At 46.3% G+C, this 20,555-nt stretch overlaps 1 protein-coding gene across 2 annotated transcripts in view; it reads left to right on the forward strand.

The window, feature by feature from the left end:
• arhgap10 (Rho GTPase activating protein 10) overlaps positions 1 to 20,555 on the forward strand; it is a 203,980-nt gene that overhangs the window by 128,772 nt on the left and 54,653 nt on the right. For both annotated transcript variants that reach the window (XM_039750226.1, XM_039750227.1), the window contains exons 6-9: positions 4,914 to 5,024; positions 10,537 to 10,641; positions 17,311 to 17,440; positions 17,541 to 17,647. In XM_039750226.1, the coding sequence (XP_039606160.1) occupies positions 4,914 to 5,024; positions 10,537 to 10,641; positions 17,311 to 17,440; positions 17,541 to 17,647 (453 nt within the window). The remainder of the gene's footprint in view (positions 1 to 4,913; positions 5,025 to 10,536; positions 10,642 to 17,310; positions 17,441 to 17,540; positions 17,648 to 20,555) is intronic.

A 20,555-nucleotide genomic window follows, 5' to 3' on the forward strand; every position in this document is an offset into this window, starting at 1 on the left:
CTCGGGATCCTGGTTGGCAACCCCCTAGGCCAACACACGGCCCAGTCCTACCCTTTGGAAATGACCGTCTATCTGCCGCAGCCAGGTGTTAAGTGGGTGTCCACTTGGCCTGGTCCAGTCGCTCAGGTCCTCAACAATGAGCTGGGTCACCCTCGGGAAATGGCGCCACATGGCCATAGTGCTGTAACTGACGCTCCATCACAATACAGGTCATGTGCCTCATTCAGGACTCCGTGAGCAAAACAAAGTCAAACCAGCGGTACCCAAGGATTCTCCGAACAGACACAGTACTGAAGGAGTCCAGTCTTCATCTCAGGTGACTGGATAGCGTCCGTTTCTCACAAGCATATAGCAAAACAGGAAGCACCAGGACTCTAAAGACTTGAACCTTTGTCGTTTGGCAGACATAACAGGAACACCGTACACCCTTTTGCAGCAACCTCATGAACCCCAATGCTCTCCAAATCCATTGTGAAAGGATTTAAACGGACACAGAAAAAGAGTCTTGGGGGCAGCCGCCCATATACTTGACGACACAATGTCATCAAAAGGTTCTTTCCGGGTCTTTCCAGACCATGGGATGAACCCCCCCACCCGTAAACTCGGCCCCGGTACTCTCCCACCTGGTTATACTTCAGGTCCTGTCCTGGTTTCTTCTGGGTTTTAAACATCCTGCTGACTACGCCACTGCCTCAAAAACAACACAAAGTCATCAAAAGGTTTGGGGCAGCCACCCTAGCTGCAAAAAGGGTTTAAATAATTGTGAGATGTTCACAAGTGACTCTGGTTGCTAAAGATGGTGGCTTTATATGCCGAGACCGGAAGTGATGCCATCAGTGGCATCACTGTATTTATTGTTAGACCAGTCCCACCCCAGAATCACCGCAACAGGTGGATTGGGGAGAACCGCTGCGGGGAATTTTTTTAGCGATCCTCCATAGCTGATGAAACATAGGGCGGTGTTATCCTTTCAGATTTTTCCGTGTGTACATGTTATACTGGTCTTTTAATCCAGTGTCGTGGCAGTACATATTGGCGATCAACAATGGAAATATTGCTGCCGGAATCAAAGAGTACCTTAACTCTAAAGCCATTTACAACTACTACTCCCATATGAGATATCGAGATATCATCAGGGAGTTTGTATGCGCACATAGACCTCCTCTCTCTGTCTCCACCTGCATTCCTCCTCATTCCCAAGTGAGTTGCGTGCCCCCTCGGGCCCGGGGACTTCGGGACAGGCTCCAGTTTGTATGAAAGAGGCAGAGTTTGTGGGACATAATCTCCGCACAGTCCGCTAAAGGACCGTTCTGCCATCTCATATTGGGAGGCTGTCTTGGATGTTTCGATGAGCTTGATAAGCTCTTCCATGTTTTTAAAGTCTCCCCAGACCAGCTGGGTGAAATATTTGGGAATGTTCTTAAGTAACAGGAAGCAGGCTACCTGCTGCACGATCTGGAAAGTATGACATTCAATCGACTGTAGCCATTGTGCCACTTGTTCCCAGAAAGCAAAGGCTTGGTTCTGGGACTACTGCTCTGGGTCAGATTTCCAATTTTTTAATCTTTCTACCTGCTGGCCTGGTGATGCCCCACATTTAGCTGGGATCTTGACTCAATTGGGATGAACAGCTCTCTCCTCCGAGAGAGCATAGTAAGCCCCCTTCGCTTCCCCCATAGGAACCACAGACTCCCTTTGTTTCTTTACTAGCCCAGTTATGCGTATTGGGAGCGGAGCCTGCACAGGGTCTTTCTGGACCACGGGACGAACCCACCCCCACTCACCCAGAAACTCGGCCCTGGTACCCTCCCACCTGGTTATACTTCAGCTCCTGTCCCGGTTTCTTCTGAGCTTTAAGCATCCTGCCGACTATGCCACTGTCACAAAAATGACACAAAGTCATCAAAAGGTGTGGGGCAGCCACCCCAGCTGCAAAAAGGGTTTAAATAATTGTGAGATGTTCACAAGTATGAGTCCCAAAACAGAACTGACTCTGGTTGCTGAAGATGGCGGCCTTATATGCCGAGACCAGAAGTGACATCATCACTGGTGCCGGAACCGGAAGTGGTGTCATCAGAGGCTCCAGAACCTTGCGGGATTTCCCGTGGGTTGTCTGCAAGGGAACGAGAAAGAAAGTCAGTGCATCTTGCAGCCCCTTGGTCTGGTGTGGAATTACTATCATTCAAGGCCCTTTAGCTGTCTCCCGGTCACATGTGTGTTGACAGCTGCCTAAAGTGATGGTTGTGGTTCAGAGTTTTTTTTTACAGACTAGGGGGCTCTGCCCCCTGCTCGCTTCACTCGCCCACTCCTGGGTTTGGTTTACCGGATATACAATTTAAAGAGATTGTTAGTTTCATGGGAATTGTTACATATGTATTATTTTCACTTTTATTTTGAACGTTTTATAAAAGCAATCCTTTATTTCCTGCCCCGGGTGTGGTTAAATCTCTCTCTCGCAGGACATATAACGCTGCTCGCGTTGTGTAGAGGGTGCGGCTGAACGCACGCTAAGGAGTTGCCGTCGGATCATCTGCTGTCTTTCTGCTGCTGGTGAGCTACCTGTTCAGCTTGTTTCGCTGCCCGATCATTTCAAAGCCTGTACAGCAGCTGTCCTTTTGCCACTTCGCATCTCTGTCGCTCGCGTTGTGAAGCGGGGGCGAGGGTTAGTTTGGCTGAATGCACGCTAAGGAGAAGCAGTCTGATCATCTGCAGGCTTTTTGCTGCTGGTGAGCTGCGTGTTTTGCTTGTCGTTGTTTTAAGAGCTGGGAGCACATGAAGCTTGTCTGCCAACAGCAATCCAACAACTGTTAGGTTAGATGTCCGTGGACTTGTTTTAAATGATGGCTCACTGCCTTGTCTCGCGTGACGTTGTAAAAACAATACTTTTACTTTACCGGGCGTGGTTAAATCCCTTTCTCAGGACGTATAATGCTGCTCGTGTTGCCGGGTTGAACGCATGCTAAGGAGGTGCCGTCAGATCATCTGCTGTCTTTCTGCTGCTGTCGTGCTGCTATCAGTCTTCCTTGCTGTACTCCGCCCTCCCTCAATCGGACCAAACAGTCACTTAAAACAAAAAAGGCTTCAACCTGGCTGGGACGCTACAATACTTTCGAATTTTACTGCTTTCATATTCTTTACCTTTCTCTGCATGTGTATTGCGCCATCGTTTGTTTGAGCCTTTCGAATTCCACTGCTTTCATAATCTCTTATCTGCCTTTTTTTCTCTCCAACGCTTTTGGGTCTCTTTTCTCCTCGCTGCTCTTTCTTCTTTGCTTAGTTGTTGACGTTTCATCTAGAACGTATTGTCCTTATACGCTTTATATGTGCTAAGAGCACAGGATCTGTGTGTGCTACGTGCCTTTACACAACTGAGTGTTATTTGATATTGTTTGTGTCTCGTGGGTCTTAAGTGTCTTCCGAGATCTTTCGAGAAGATTGTGACCCGACATTTGCGTAATAGACATATGAGCGGCAACAAAATAGCGCCGATTAAAACGCGGCATCAAAATTGCACCGACAAAATTGCGAAAGTTTAATCAAATATGAATTACTAGTTTAAAGCATATATAATAATATTTATTTTAGAAGTCAATATTATGAGATGCGGCATGCCATCAGCACGGCACGCAGATAGTCCTTAAGATCACGCCCTGCTTATGTAGGAAGAATTGCAGCAAGACGTCTTGATAGTTGAACATATTTAGACTTGCTGGCTGCCTGACTTCTGGTAATTCCACTTTGTATACAACGCGTTATGCCAACCCTCGACTGAGTTATTTGTTCGTGGCATGCCATCAGCAGTTAAAACAGTTATAACCTAGTATAACATAGTGTGTACATAATGCGCACGTACGCGTCCCCACTCTCTTGGCCTCTCTCGCGATTTTGTCGTGGTGATTTTGTCGGCGCGCATTTGTCGAAAACCAGTTAGTGGGTTTGTCGGCGCTCATATGTCTATCGCGCCTTTGTCGGTGAACCAGAGAAGATCACGTATCGTCGCCCTGCTTTTCCTTTCCCAGGATTTTTTTTTATAATAGAGAGACTTCAGTCCAAAAACAAGAACAAACAGACAGGCATACATCGTGGATTTAAAGTCAGGCAGGGGAAGTGATGTCATTGGGGGCCGGAAACTGGAAGTGGCGTCATCGGGGTTGGAAACAGAAGTAATGTCATTGTTTCAGGTGAAATTTCCCATCGTCGGTCTGCCGATAAAAAAGAGTAAGGATCAGTGCACCCGGCCATCCCCTGGTCTGGCATGGAATTGCCTTCATTTGAGCCTTTTAGCTGCCTCCCATGCTCTCCCAGTCCGTCTACTGACTTCATAGGAAGAGTCACCAGAGACATAAATGTCACTGCCGAGGTAAGTAAACCTCTCGACGAGGTCGACACTCTCTCCGCAGACAGACACACTGCTGATGGCCGTACCCAAGAGGTCATTAAAGGCCTGGCTCTTTGGTTTCTATCAGGACCCTTTGCAAGCTCAGACACTAAGACCCCTCACTCAGTCTCTTGAGAGCCCCCCATCAGAGCCTCCATTGAAGATCACAGCATTGTCAGTATAGTCTGGACCAAGTGTTTTAATTTTGTAACATACTGTACCAATTAATGTACCAGCGTGCAAAACCGGAACCTGCTCAGTGGTTTAGTTTTTAAGCTATGAACTTGTGAAATCTGATATAGAAACAACGCCCCTCGCCCTCGGTAAACTGGGTGTATCTTGCAAGGTATTGATCCTACATCAAACCAGTTTTTACAGGGTGTCTCCTGACCAACATGGGTATGCCTGGGAATTTTTCCAAAAGTCTTTTTGAGTCGGAAGTGTGTGAGCCATCGGTTGATTTGACATGGAATGACCCTTCTGCTTTTTCTTGTGGAAGACCACTGTGGTAACGAGATCTCCTGCTTTCCCATAGGCAGACGTCCAGGTGGAGCAGATGAAGCAGCATTTTCACGAGGAGTCCCTGGAGTACATCTACAAACTGCAAGAGATCCAGGAAAGAAAGAAGTTTGAATGTGTGGAGCCTGTAAGTTGATAAGGACAACGATCACCTATGTGGCGAAACGGGGGTCGGGGGGGCATTCCGAATTGTGACCCAGTTCTTCTTTTAACAACACACACACAGCACCGGATTCACAAACTATAAAGACCTCTCCACGTTTTACACAATCAGTTACAGTGGGACCTCGGTTCACGACCATAATTCGTTCCAGAACTTTGGTTGTAAACCGAGTTGGTCGTGAACCGAAGAAGTTTCCCCCATAGGATTGTATGTAAATACAATTAATCCGTTCCAGACCGTACAAACTGTATGTAAATATGTAAAAATATGTAAAGATTAAGCACAAATATAGTTAATTACACCATAGAATCCACAGTGTAATAGTAAACTAATGTAAAAAGATTGAATAACATTGACACAAAACACCCAGGCTCCCTGATCAGCTACACGAGCTGGCTCGCTCGCGCTCTCTCTCTCTCTGTAGCACACACACCACCAAAGCCCCTCCCTACCTCAGCTACAGGAGCAGGCTGGCTCACGTGCTCTCTCTCTGTGTAGCGCGAGCGCACAAACACACACACACACACACACACACACACACACCTATCCGTCCCCCCAATCCCTTCCCTGTCAGCTGCCCGGCTCTCTCTCTCTCTGTAGCACGTGCTCGTGCAGCATTTTTTTTAAAATGACTTTTAAGCACAGCAGAAAAAAAATCCGAAGCGCTTGCAAAAACCAACTCACAAGCAAACAAAAAAGTAAGATTGCAGGAGATCACGCTATTAAACCTAAAGCCTGATCGCTGTAAACAGTGTTTTTAAAATGAGTTTTAAGCACAGCAGAAAAAAAAACATCGCACAAATCTGAACTGCATTTAAAAACCAACTCACAAGCAACCAAAAAAGTAACATTGCAACAAATCACACGATGAAGTCCTCCATGTAAACAATTTTAATGAGTTTTAAGCACAAGGAAAAAAGCGAACATTTGAAAAAAGAGAAATGTAACATCGCACCTAATCGCGCTATGAAAAACTCCATCTGTAAATCTTTCATGAGTTTTAAGCACAAGGAAAAAGCGAACATTTGAAAAAGAGAAAAATAACATTGCAACAAATCGCATTATGAACTAAAAATGTACTTTTGAAAAATCCGTAATACAAAAACCACCAAGAAAACTAACCTTGCATGAAACGAGTTCTGGCATGAAGTGTTTTTCCTTCAGGTGTTTTCTCTCTTGTGATTTCTTGGGTTTCTGGTGCTTTTAGCTGTTTAGCTGGTGGGAGTGAAAGCCTCATGCAGCCATTCCAAAAAGAACGTTCTTGTGACCCTCCACATTACTGGCAGTCTGGCTTTGTTTACATTGCGCTGCTTGAAAGCACCAGGGTTCTCCGATTGGTAAATGAGTAAACTGGTAAACAATTTTTCCACCTTTTGTAATTTCTTTCTTTACTTCGATTTCAATTTTCTTCAAAACTTTCTTCTGACAACTCTCCACTTGCTTAGAAGCCATAGTTCACTGCAAAAGCACACGAAATACTGTAGAGCACAAAGAGAGTGCACGTCTTATTGAAAACAATGCACAAGGAGCGGCTTTGCTTAAATAAAAAAGCATGGCAGCTCTCTTTCTCTCTCAGGCTACCTGTGGGGGGACTGGGATGGTTTCGCTTGCACTACAGCCTACTAGTGATGGGTCGTTCTTGAACAATTCGTTCATTTTGAACGAATCTTTAATGTGACTCGGCAAGAACGAGTCGTCTCGTGGGAGTGATTCGTTCAGTCGCGCATGCGCATTTGCGCAACTTCCTATAGTTTCTGTATTGGAATTGATTCACCTGTTTGAGTCTTGGTCTTTTTAGTTCGAGTCGTTCGAAGTCGTTCATCACGTGACAGCCCCATAAGCTTAACATATGCAGTCTGAGCCGGAAAGAGAATTGAACGAAATGACTCGAAAAATGATTTGTTCATTTTGCTGAACGAGACTCAAAGATCCGAGTCAGTAAAATGATCCGAACTTCCCATCACTACAGATAGGCAGGCAAACACGTGCAGCAATCTCCTCCTCCCCCTTCCCAGCAGGCACGTGCTCGCTCGCTCTCTCTCTCTCTCTCTCTCTCTCTCTCTCTCTCTCAACTGAGGACACAAGGGAAACTGGCTTGTTCAGCAAACACGTGCAGCAATCTCCTCCTCCCCCTCCCTAACAGGCACGTGCTCGCTCGCTCTTTCTCTCTCTTTCTCCTCAGCTCAGACAGGCAAGGGAAACTGGCTTGTTCGTATACCGAGTGTGTGGTTGTGAACCGAGGCAAAAGTTTGGCGATCTTTTTGGTCGTGAACCGGGACGTTCGTGAACCTAGGTTCCACTGTATGTTGCGGCCTTATGATAAAGTCCTCAAAATACATTTTTCCCCTCATCTGGCAACACTTAATATCCCCAGAATGTCAAAGCAAAAACGGGATTTTTAGAAATTTTGGCAAAATAAAATATAAAAAAATCCTGAAATCTCACATTGGCACAAGTATTCAGACGCTATACTGTGACCCTTGAAATTAGGCTATTGATCGTCGTTGAGATGTTTCTCCATGTTGTTTGGAGTCCACTTCTCTACTTTGTTTCATTCGGCTTTCCTGTTAACCCTTTCTAGTCCCCCGGTCCACCTGGGGTCAATTCAGTTGATTGGACTAATTAGGAAAGGCATTCAGCCATCTATAGAAGGTCCCACAGGTGAGTAAAAACTGAGCCATGGAGGTGATGGAATTGCCTGCATAGGTTAGAGACAGGAACGTCTTGAAGCAAAGATTTGGGGGGAAAGGCTGTAAAAACACATGTCTGTAGTATTGAAGAGCACCGTGACCTCCATAATTCTTAAATGGAAGAGGTGCAGAATGACCACAACTCTTCCTAGAGCTGACCGTCTGTTATACTACATGTTTCTTTATGTCACTATATCTGGACAATACTGTTATGAGTTTTATTCACATGTGCATGTTAACTGTGGCACACAGGGGCTCAGCAGTTAGAATTGCTAGCCAAGCATTGGATTAGATAGCCAAAGACAACTGGAGGCTTGTATAGTCAGCTTAAACACAGGTTAGGGTATTTCTGTCCTCTATCAGCACAAATCTTCTTTCCTTACTGGGAGAATGAGAACCGGCATGTAAGCACTATGATATTTCTGTATTTTGTGGGAGAGGAATTCAGCCCTTGTTAGGAGACAGAGAAGACCAGCAAATGAAGCAAGAACCATATAAAAGGTCTGGACAGTGGCCAGACCCTTCGAGGCTGTGCCGACACAAAGGTGTTGGAAAACCTCCCAGCGTAGGGACGGAGAAAATGGCTGACTGTGTTGATCCAGATTCCCACCTGGATAAAAGTCTGTCCATATGCCTCCCGTCTGTAACCGTAAAACGTCAGTAAATGTAAGCTAAAAGATATTTTGTCTCATGTGATTCTTGTACCGCCGTAATCACTATGGGAGGGATATCGCCTTTTCTGGTATATTATGATATTGTTTAATTATTTAATAAGCCACAATATTAAAAGAACACATTTCCAAGAGAGCTAATGCCTCTGCAGGAAACACCGTCTGGCCAATTTGAGCAATTGTGGGAGATGGGCCTTGGTTAGCGAGGTGAGTTACATCCCAGTCGTACCTCTGGCTGAGCTCCGGACAACCATGTTTTGGAGAAGGGATGGAACTTCCAGAAGGACAGCCACCAGTGCAACACTTCACTCTTCTGGGCTTTATGTCAGACTGGCCAGATGATACATGAAAGTCCCTTGGAGTTTGCAAACAGACCTTAAAGGACTTTCTATCCTGTCCTTCCTTTTCCAATTTGGTAATTCTGCTTCAAGCTTAAAAAATAATGTAATATGACTAATATTTTTTATTTAACTATTTGCTTGACATATCTTATTTGCTTGACATTCAATTTTATGCTAAATCAAATGCTGCAGAAGCTGTTAATTACTTTTATGGCTATTTATGCAAATACGCTATTTATGCTAATATATACATTTTTTCTCTTCCATACTTATCGAATACAATCCACCATAAATCGGCTTCCATAACCTCAAAAAACTAAGAAAAATAAGTCTGCCAACCTGGTTTAAGTTTATTTTCCCAACTTTTCAAAGGTATGCGGTTCACCAGGAACAATATGGTAAAAGGGGGTGTGTCCTTATGCAAATATCGTAACTTCGGTGTTACTGAAACAGCACTTTACCGTTTTACGGTTGTTTACCTTCGCTATTTAAAATTAACAGATTTTTTCGGTGTAATTGTAATGCATCACTAAACGGTATTTAGCATATTTTGAAGGTAGAAAAATATCGATTTTACAGAACTTGGTTGTAAAAAATTATAAAAATGTATCGTTTTAAGATATACAGGTAATTTTCAGCAGAACATAAGGTATCTTTCCTTTTATTTTCAGAAAAGGTCTTTTACTTTCACCATTTACAGTATTTTTACCGTTGAATTTATTGACATTTTTTACAGTGTAATGTGAAGTTTGCTTCCAAAGAGACTTCAGTGGAGAACTGAGGGTCTGAACACTTGTGCCAGTGTGATAATTCATGTTTTTACTTTAAATAAATTGGGGGACAAAAATTTCTCAAATCCTGTTTTCACTTTGTCATTCTGGGCCACTAAGCGTAAAAATAATTGCAATAATTTGGGCGTAAAACTCCAACATAGCAAACTGTGAATGAAGCGAAGGGGTCTGCACGCTTTCTGAAGGGGGCTGTACGTCCCGAGAAATCAATCAGACAGCGGGATGCTGGTGCCTGGTCCGTCTCGATCGGCGTCAGATCGTTGTTGCGCGTACTTGAGGACGTCCGTAGAAATGCAGGGGATAGTGCACGTAAGACCGAAGCCAGGAAGCCCTTCTTTATGCAAAGAGTTGTGGGAATTTGGAACAAACTACCGAGACATGGAGTTGAAGCAGAAGCCTTGACAAATTTTAGCTCTTTCAGGGCAGGTGTCGACTTTTATCGAAATTTGGGGGTAGAAGATGGTACATTTGCACCGAACTCGCCGGTACGTTTTAGTTTGACTCTCTTTGGTTCTGCGACCTCGTATGACAAACAGCCTCTAAAATGGCATCGACATCTGATGAGAGACCAAAGGAAAATACCCCATGGACAACGTTTTTTTCCATATTATCACTGAATCGGACTCTGATTTTGATGTAAGTGATTTGGAGACGGAGAATGAAAAACGAAAGTGAAGTCCCCAGCATCAGCTAATCGTGGTGTTGGACACGTTCATGTAGCTGACGCACCAGCAGCAACATTTGCATTTCATGTTGATTTATGGATGAAGCCATTGCTTTTCGTGCTTTTCAGAAAACTGAGCTTTATGGGAAAAAAATATTCAGCCCTCAAAGAGATTAGAAGGATCGGGATAAGATGTAGGGTCAGTGTAGCTCTTAGCTTAAAAAAACGGGTTTGATGCACAAGATGGTCTTGTCTTGTTGGTCAGATTCCTTGTCTTCATTTGTTTTGTGACTCGTTGTTCTTCTTCTTTTCTCTTTAGATGGTGGCATTTTTCCAGGGTGTCTTCACCTTCTACCATCAGGGCTATGAACTGGCGAATGATTTCAACCATTACAAAACCGAACTGCAGATCAACATCCAGAACGTAGGTATCATGGGACACCTGTCAAGCTCGGAGCACGGGCAGTCCACCTAGTGAATGTTGTGGGTTTTTGACCCTGCATCTTCCTGGTTTTATCTTTTAGTATCAAACTGCCATCTGTAATACCAGTCATAACACCCGCCTCAGTGTGGCATACGAGTCCTGCGCTATGCATTGAATCTGTGTTTGATGGGGTCCAGTATTATATACAGTTGTGGCCAAAGTTTAGAGAATGACCCAAGTGTTGGTTTTCACAGAGTTTGCTGCTTCAGTGTTTTTAGATCTTTGTGTCAGATGTTTCTATGGTACACTGAAGGAGAATTACAAGCAGTTCAGAAGTTTCAAAGGCTTTCATTGACAATTAAGTGTATGCGCAGAGTCCAAATTCGCAGTGTTGGCCCTTCTTTCTTTTTCAAGACCTCTGCAATTTGCCCGGGCATGCTGTCTGTCAACTTCTGGACCAAATCCTGACTGAGGGCAGCCCATTCTTGCAGAATCAATGCTTGGAGTTTGTCAGAATTGGTGGGTTTTTGTTTGTCCACCCGCCTCTTGATGATTCACCACAAGTTCTCAGTGGGGAGTTCCCTGTCCATGGACCTCAAATTTTGATGTTTTGTTCCTCGAGCCAATTAGTTGTCACTTTTGCCTTATGGCCCGGTGCTCCATCATGTTGGAGAAGGCATTGTTGGTCATCAAACTGTTTGTGGATGGTTGGGAGAAGTTGCCCTCGGAGGATGTTTTGGTCCAATTCTTTATTCATGGCTCAAGGTCGGGGGGCACCACCAGTGCGGCAGGCAGGTGTGAGTGAGGCGGAGACTTTTGGAGGATGGCCTGGTGGGTGTCAAGAAGGGCAGCACAGAAACCAAAGTAAACATCATGGAGAAACTGAGATTCTGCAAAAGGTACCGGGATTGGACTGCTGGGGGAAAACCATTTTCTCGGTTGAATCACCTTTCTGATTGTTTGGGGCAACTAGAAAAAAGAAAAGTTGAGTGGCCCTATGAGCAAAATTCTATATCGCGGTATTTTTCTAAATTATCCCGGTTTCACGGTATTTGATGGTATTTTTTCCCCTATGCATGAGTGGATGTTAACCACATTTTCCACTGTGATGACTGCAGCAGACTGGCTAAGAATAACCTGCTCCACTGTCATGTGATAGTTTTCAAGGGGGTGGCACAAATGAAGAGAAGGAATCACATTGCATGACAGGTGCAGTCAAAATAAAGAACCATTTTATTGAACACATTTTCCAAACAACTTAAACCATAATCTTGACAACATATTTTCAACCATCTGAAGAGACATTTAGACTTAGTAAAATATCCAGAGGTGCTCATCAAAAGTTGTATTGCACTGAACACGTCTTAGAAAAGGAATAAATAGTAAATATGTTTTGTAAACCAAATACACTTTGTGTTAATGTTAACAATCTCTGTCCACAGACACATTAGCTATATGGATTGTAATGGCGTCGGTTATTTTGATCCACCGCTTGCTCTTTTTGTCGTAGGCAGTACTTCTAGCAAACGTGTCTACAAGTGACGTCTGACTCGAGTGTCCTCCAGCTTTTTCAGTTTTACCTGAGGACGTGGAGGGTGCCAATCTTAGTCCCATACGTTCATGGCACTCCAAAGCATGTGTGCGGCTAAGGTGGTGCAGCAAATTGCTCGTGTTGAGAACTTTAGCTCGACAGCATTTGCAGTAAATAGTTGTTTGTGGGCAGCAATTCTCATGATATAGCTTTGGGACCACCCCTAACCCTTAAATAAGCTGGGATTTTACACAGCATTTGTGTGGTGACATTGTGGCTTACACTTCTGTTTTACAGTTTCTTTCTTGTGATTTGTAAGAGCTGTAGTATTAAGCACAGCTTATACAGTACGTGTGTTTTTCTCTAATCAAAGTTTAATTTGATTACTGTCTAGTTGTCACAACACGGTCACTTGCTTCACATGACCCTGATCATTACGCCTATGTCACTGTTTTGAGACTCGGGGTCCCTGGGAATTACTGTGAGCAAGCCAAAGAGGAAATGACCACAATATCTATCTATCTATCTATCTATCTATCTATCTATCTATCTATCTATCTATCTATCTATATAGTGCCTTTCATCTATCTATCTATCTGTCTATCTATCTATCTATCTATCTATCTATCTATCTATCTATCTATCTATCTATTGTGGCAGTAGGGGGCAGTAGTGCACCCTCGAACCCTCAGGTACGACTCCTGACACCAGGTAACAGTCCAAGACCTTTTTATTTTTCCCACAGTGCACCAAGCACCTTCCACACTACAAATAAACACACTCTAATAAACACTATCCACACAATAACCTCTCCTCCTCGCCCAGACACTTTGCTCCTCTCCCACCCAGCACAGCTCAGTGTCTGGACTGAGGCAGCGTCCTTTTATAGCCCCTGACCCGGAGGTGTTCCTGTCCCAGCAGTCCACAGTTCCCTATTCCTTCCGGGTCAGGGCAATCAGTCCATTACTTCAACCCGGGAGCACGCCATACCTTCCTGTCACGTGACCGTGACGTACTCCCGGTCATAAGGCACAACGGAGCCCATAAGTCCCCCCACAGCGACTCCTGGTGGCGCCAAGGTATCCAGCAGGGCTGTGAATAAACACCACAGAGTCCATAAGGCCCTGCTGGACCTCGGAGCACGATCCCGCTGTCTGGAGAGCTCCTCCTGTCGGCCTGGGGGTGCGGACCGGCCTCGGAAGCCGGCAGTCTTCCACAGTTCCCCCCCCTTAGTGACGACTTCTGGGGCGGAGCGTCCGGCCCCGAAAGGGACGTCCTCCTCCAGGAGGACGCGTCATCCGGGCCCTGAACGCGTTGTCCCTGTCCTCGAGCGAACCTTGGAGGGACGGTGTACTTCCTGTCTCTCCGGGGACAATGGCGCTCTCGTGGCCCGTCGCCGGCAATTATAGCACCGGAGTCCTCCTGGCTGTTCCCTCTGCGGGACCAAAACATCTCGGGAACTCCGTCAGCGTCGTCTCCGCCCCTTCACCTGCCAGGGAAGTCATCATGGCCGCCTGGCGGCCCTCAAGCCTTCTTTCCATCCTGTCGGGAGACCCACCTTTCCTTTTGGGGATCTCCCGCTTGATTTGGGGCTTGCGCTCAGCCTGAGGCTCTCTATGGAAAGGAGAGAGCCTCTTTGCTGTCTGCACACCCGTTGCCCTACGCTTATTAGGTTCCGGCGTCATTAGTACCGACTCGCCCCGATGTACAGCACCAACCAGCTGCACCGGCACGAGCGGCGCTTCCCCCGGCACTCCTATCACCGGCGTTAACCCGCGCAGAGACCGTCGGGTCCTCGGGAGCCGTACTGCTCGAAAGCCACGCCAGCGCATGCCCCGGGCCGTTTGCTCCAGTCCCCGACCATTCGGTCATCATGCCCCAGTCCCTTGTCGGGCACACAGTGCTTTGACACGCGCTACTCATTCTCAGCGGTGCCCGATCGCACTGTGTCCCCTTACACTCTACGACACGGGAGGGACTCACCTGTACTCCGCATCGATCATCTCCGGAGGTTCCCGCCCAGCCGCTGCACGTAGTCCTGTAGACCCTTTAACGGGCTGCAGCCGCCGCTCCCAAGTCCTCCACCGTTCCTTCAGCTGTTGTAAGTCCTGTAAGAAACACCGTAGGGTGCGAGGTATTCCTCGAGCCCCCGTAAGTCCAAACAGTTAATGTTTACGGCCGGAGTTGTTTGCGCTTCCGCATTTCGCTTACCCTCCGGCCGGGAACCAATGAGCACGTCCCCTCCTGGCACGTGTTCAGCTGGGCCGCGCAAAGGCTCTTGGGACTTGGAGTCCTCAGAGGGACGGCTGGCTACTACAAGCCGGCTGCGATCTGCCTTCTCCTTTACCGCGGCAGACTCGCCAGCCACAACCCGTCCCTCTTTGTCGGCGGCTTTTTCTTTCGGCGGCGCTTCGCCCGCCTTCCCCTCCCTTTCCAGGAGGCGTGGACCCGTTAGGGGATGACCGGCCTCGTCGGCGGACTCGGGTTTCCTCCACCGTCCGACATCCACCGCTGGTGACCAGTCTGTTGTGCGCCGACTGCGGCTGTCTCTAGCCGTCTTGCGTCCACGGCTGGTCTTTTGGGAGCCGCGGCCATTTTGCCGAAGCACGAGGTAGTCGTCCAAGACGCCGCTGCAATCCTCCCGGCGGACGTCTGTAAAACAGGATAAAAACAAAGGCGGGACGTCGGGCGGTTTACCTGCAGCCGCCTCCGTAGCGGAATGCGGCACCCCCGGACCGTCTAAGGAATACGCTGCGCCCGGGATTTGTCCGTGTGCGGGTCGCCGCGGCCGGATCAGCGCTTTGTCTTCCTCGCTCCCGGTCAGGAGGGTCCAGGACATCGCGGCGTCCGTCATGCCCTGCAGGCGGCTGGGACTGAGCTTCTTTTTCCCTGTTTTCTTTCCCATAGTCCTGCAGAACGGGATGGCGCGCACAGTTGCAGCTTTTTCGGTAGCGGGTGGTGTTTGCACCTCCGTGAAAAGATGGGGAATCCCCCGAGGGTTGTCTGCCCACACAAAATTTGTTTGTAATGCAGGTCCTCTGCCAACAGGCGGCCAGAGAATCCTGCCGCTCGCCAGTGTGGCAGTAGGGGCAGTAGTGCACCCTCGAACCCTCAGGTACGACTCCTGACACCAGGTAACAGTCCAAGACCTTTTTATTTTTCCCACAGTGCACCAAGCACCTTCCACACTACAAATAAACACACTCTAATAAACACTATCCACACAATAACCTCTCCTCCTCGCCCAGACACTTTGCTCCTCTCCCACCCAGCACAGCTCAGTGTCTGGACTGAGGCAGCGTCCTTTTATAGCCTCTGACCCGGAGGTGTTCCTGTCCCAGCAGTCCACAGTTCCCTATTCCTTCCGGGTCAGGGCAATCAGTCCATTACTTCAACCCGGGAGCACGCCATACCTTCCTGTCACGTGACCGTGACGTACTCCCGGGTCATAAGGCACAACAGAGCCCATAAGTCCCCCCACAGCGACTCCTGGTGGCCCAAGGTATCCAGCAGGGCTGTGAATAAACACCACAGAGTCCATAAGGCCCTGCTGGACCTCGGAGCACGATCCCGCTGTCTGGAGAGCTCCTCCTGTCGGCCTGGGGGTGCGGACCGGCCTCGGAAGCCGGCAGTCTTCCACACTATCTATCTATCTATCTATCTATCTATCTATCTATCTATCTATCTATCTATCTATCTATCTATCTATCTATCTAACATATAGTGTCTTTCACTCTATCTATCTATCTATCTATCTATCTATCTAACATTTAGTGCCTTTCACTCTATCTATCTATCTATCTATCTATCTATCTATCTAACATATAGTGTCTATCTATCTATCTATCTATCTGCCTATCTATCTATCTATCTATCTATCTATCTATCTATCTATCTATCTATCTATCTATCTATCTATCTATCTATCTATCTATCTAACATATAGTGTCTATCTATCTATCTATCTATCTATCTATCTATCTATCTATCTATCTATCTATCTATCTATCTATCTAACATTTAGTGCCTTTCACTCTATCTATCTATCTATCTATCTATCTATCTATCTATCTATCTATCTATCTGTCTAACATTTAGTGCCTTTCACTCTATCTATCTATCTATCTATCTATCTATCTATCTATCTATCTATCTATCTATCTATCTATCTATCTATCTATCTTTTCAATTGTGTTTATGTCTTATAATTTCAAGTACACATTAGTATTTGGTTGAATAACGCACTTTTATTTGTTTGATCCTGACTGATGGCAGGGGTTAGGAGACTAAGGGGTCTCAATGTCTTGTCAGGCCTAAGGGGTCTATGGACTTTGAATTTGTCCCAGGATGGTAGGCTCTGTACATTCATCTGTAACAAATCATTCTTGGACCTCATAGGATGTTCAGTCACCTCCACTTTTTGGATTTATTTAATTTTATTCCCCAAGTCTGTCTTCATGACCTACAGGGCAGAACTTTCTGAAAAGATCTGTTTGACTTGAAAGGCGCTATATGAGACCATACGCAGGGTGACACACTGTGTGCCAGCTCTGTGATCTTCTAATGTCTGTTGTGGATGCCAGCCCCGGACACAGACAGACAGACACCTGCATGTCCACACACAGCACACGGTGCCCCTGCACCACACACCCTCGTCAAGGGCCCTCTTCGGTCCTTCACCGCCTCCACTCCTCTCCACCTAGCTCTGTCCTCTTCCTCCCGACTGCAGCTGATGACTGGAGGGAGGCGGCCCCTTTTATATCCACCCGGACGCGCTCCAGGTGCTTTCCAATGGACTTCCTGGTGTGGCGGAAGCGCTAGAGTCCGAGGCTCCACAATCATCTGGGCACCCCCTGGCGGTGGCAATGGGCCCTTACAGGGTTAAGCCTTCCAATCCAGGCAGGGCGGCTGCCCTCTCCTGGTCCCTCCAGGTGTCACGACTGGGCACAGCCCCCAGCCGACCACCACACTGTTTATTTCTCACGCCCTCAATTTGGCTTTGCCGTCAGGAAGTTGTCCATCGCAGCACAAAAGCGTTACCTGTGGGTTCTTGGTATGACAGAGTTACTTATTTTACTTTTTAATTCTAATTTTGTGTGTGTTTTTTTTTTTTTATTGTTTTTTTGGGGTGTTTGTAGACACGAAATCGCTTTGAAGGCACCCGATCTGAAGTGATTGAGCTGAAGAATAAAGTCAAACAGAATCCGCAAGAACACCTGCAGACAAGCCGTCTTTGCACCGAGGGCTATTTGTATGTGCAGGAGAAAAGTGAGTGAGCGATTCTTGGTGGCCGGCCGCTTGCCTGTGGCCTCTCAGTATGGGGGGACGTCGTGAAGGGTCGGCTGACCCGCTTTGGTTTTTCTTTTAGGGCCTCCACCATTTGGCTCCAGCTGGGTTAAGAAGTACTGCACTTACATGAAAGAGCAGAAAATCTTCAACATGTTTTCCTTTGACCCTCGATCTGGTGGGAAGATGGTAAGTGAAAATGTACTATAAGGAGGCCCCCTCACTGGCAGTGGCAATGGGTGCAAAGGCAGGAAATTGTCCTGCTAGTCTGAGAATGTTCTGGTACGTCTTGTAATCGGGTGTATGGCTAAAGGACAAGAGAGGTGCAGACCCTGAACAAGCTGAAAATTTTAGTGGGCTGAACGGCTTCCAGTTACCTGTTGTGGAATACCTGGCGCCCGGCGCTCCATCCGCCCGAAGCGTGACAAAGACAGACGGAGACACAGATGTTACCCAGCAAACCTTTATTTTTACGTAGGGACACACTTTCTTCAGTCTCGCCACAAGAGCGCAATGTCCACAGCAAAACAAAGTGCACGGTTCACAGTCCTCCTACCTCTCTCTTTCTTCCACCTCCACTCCTCCCTCAAGCTTCGCCCCCTTCCTCCCGACTCTGCTCTCCGAGAAATGGCCACTGGCTCCTTTTATAATCAATCAATCAATCAATCAATCAATCAACATTTATTTATATAGCACATTTTCATACAAAAGTGCTTTACAAAATGAATAGAAAAATAGAAGACACAATAAAAAATTAACATAAGTCAACATTAATTAACATAGAATAAGATTAAGGTCCGATGGCCAGGGTGGACAGAAAAAACAAAAAAAAACTCCAAAGGCTGGAGAAAAAAATAAAATCTGTAGGGGTTCCAGACCACGAGACCGCCCAGTCCCCTCTGGGCATTCTACCTAACATATAAGGCACCCGGGAAGGGCTCTGGAGCTCAGCACTTTTCCAGGCACCCCCTGGTGGTGGTTACGGGCCCCAGCAGGGTTGATCTCCTATGCTCCAAAACCTGTGACCCTGCTGTAAGCCAAGGGGGTATGGAGGGGCTGCCTTCTATTGATCCGGAGGAGAAAATGTCCTGACAAAGCTCTCTCCCCTGACCCTTTCATTGTCTGGGTGTTCTGGCTGGGTAAGATATATATATATATATATATATATTTATATTGTCACGCACACATGCATGGGAGGCAGCTAAAGGGCTCAGTGAAGGCAGTTCTGAGGCATGCCGGGATGTGGCAGAGTGCACTGACTCTCTTTCTCACTTCCCTGTAGACCAAACCCGGGATGCTCCACCTGGCTCTCTTGACATCACTTCTGGGACCGAACCAATGGAAACAGACCTTACCAGCTCTGGCCCCCTGATGTCACATCCGGGCCTGACCCTTATGACCTCACTTCCTGTCTTCCCCTTTAAAAGCCTACCCTTTTCCCTTCTCCCGCAGTCTGGTTTTGGACTCTATTGTATGCACTTCAGTGCTAGTTGCTTTAAAAAATGACTTTTCGCAGCCAGGATACCAAATTATATGGGTGGCTGCCCCAACCCTTTATCTGTCTTTGTCTTGTTTTGTTACAATATATATATATATATATATATATATATATACAGTAATTCCTTTCTCGATCGCGGGTTGCGTTCCAGACCCCCGATAGGTGAAAATCCGCGAAGTAGGTTATTTTTGTATATTTTAAGCCCTTATAAACTCTCCCACCCTGTTAACATTATTAGAGCCCTCTAGACATGAAATAACACCCTTTAGTCAAATGTTTAAACTGTGCTCCATTACAAGACAGAGTTGACAGTTCTTTCTCACAATTAAAAGAATGCAAACATATCTTCCTCTTCAAAGGAGCGCCGTCAGGAGCAGAGAATGTCAGAGAAAGCGCTCGCTAAGAAAAGCAAACAATCAAAAAATCAATACATGCTTTTAAGTATACAGAAGCACCAGATAAAGCGGCATTTTGTAGAGGAGCGTCCGTGTCCTCTGTGCAAACAGCCCCTCTGCTCACACCCCCTCCGTCAGGCAGAGAGAGTGAGAAAGATAGAGAGAAGCAAACAATCTCAAGCACCGCACGGGAAGCATATCTTATATCATTGAGGAGTTTTAGTTAATATGTAAAACGTGCTCTGATTGGGTAGCTTCTAAGCCATCCGCCAATAGCGTCCCTTGTATGAAATCAACAGGGCAAACAAACTGAGGAAGCGTGTATCATAAATTAAAAGACCCATTGTCTGCAGAAATCCGCAAAAAATCCGTGATATATATTTAGATATGCTTACATTTAAAATCCGCGATAGAGTGAAGCCGCGAAAGTCGAAGCGCGATATAGCGAGGGATCACTGTATATGTTGTGAACGATAGGGGTACTCTCACTCCCTTGAACCCCTGTCCACGACACCAGGTAAAAGTCCAAATGTTGACTTTATTTTCTTGCCACAGTGCACAAAGCACACTCTCCACCACAATTCTCATTAAACTCACAAATATTCAATAATAAACAATCCTCCAGCTCCCAGACGCGTTGCCACCCTTCCACCCAGCTCCGCTCGCCGTCTGCGAGTTCCCAAAGTCCTTTTATACCTCCTGACCCGGAAGTGTTTCTGCCCAATAGTCCACAAGTCTTTATTCCTTCCGGGTCAGGGTAAATAGTCCCTTTCTTCAACCCGGAAGTCCGTCGCTCTTCCTGTGACGAACCTCCGGGTCACAGGGCTGAAGAAGCCCTCGGTCCTCCCTGCAGCTCCCTCCTGTGGCCCCCACGGCATCCAGCAGGGCTTTGCATAAAAACTCCAATGTCCATGATGCCCTGCTGGTCTTCTGGGGACCTCCACGCTGCAAGGAGGGCTCCACCTGGGGGCTTGGGGGTATTGGCCATGACAAATGAGCGGCCATCCATCACAATGTGTATAATATATATATATATATATATATATATATATATATATATATGTATATATGTATGTATATATGTATGTATATATGTATATATGTATATATATATATGTGTATATATATATATATATATATATATATATATATATGTATATATGTGTATATATATATATATATATGTGTGTATATATATATATAT

This window comes from Polypterus senegalus, chromosome 4, assembly GCF_016835505.1.
Source record: "Polypterus senegalus isolate Bchr_013 chromosome 4, ASM1683550v1, whole genome shotgun sequence".
NCBI classification, from domain to species: domain Eukaryota; kingdom Metazoa; phylum Chordata; class Cladistia; order Polypteriformes; family Polypteridae; genus Polypterus; species Polypterus senegalus.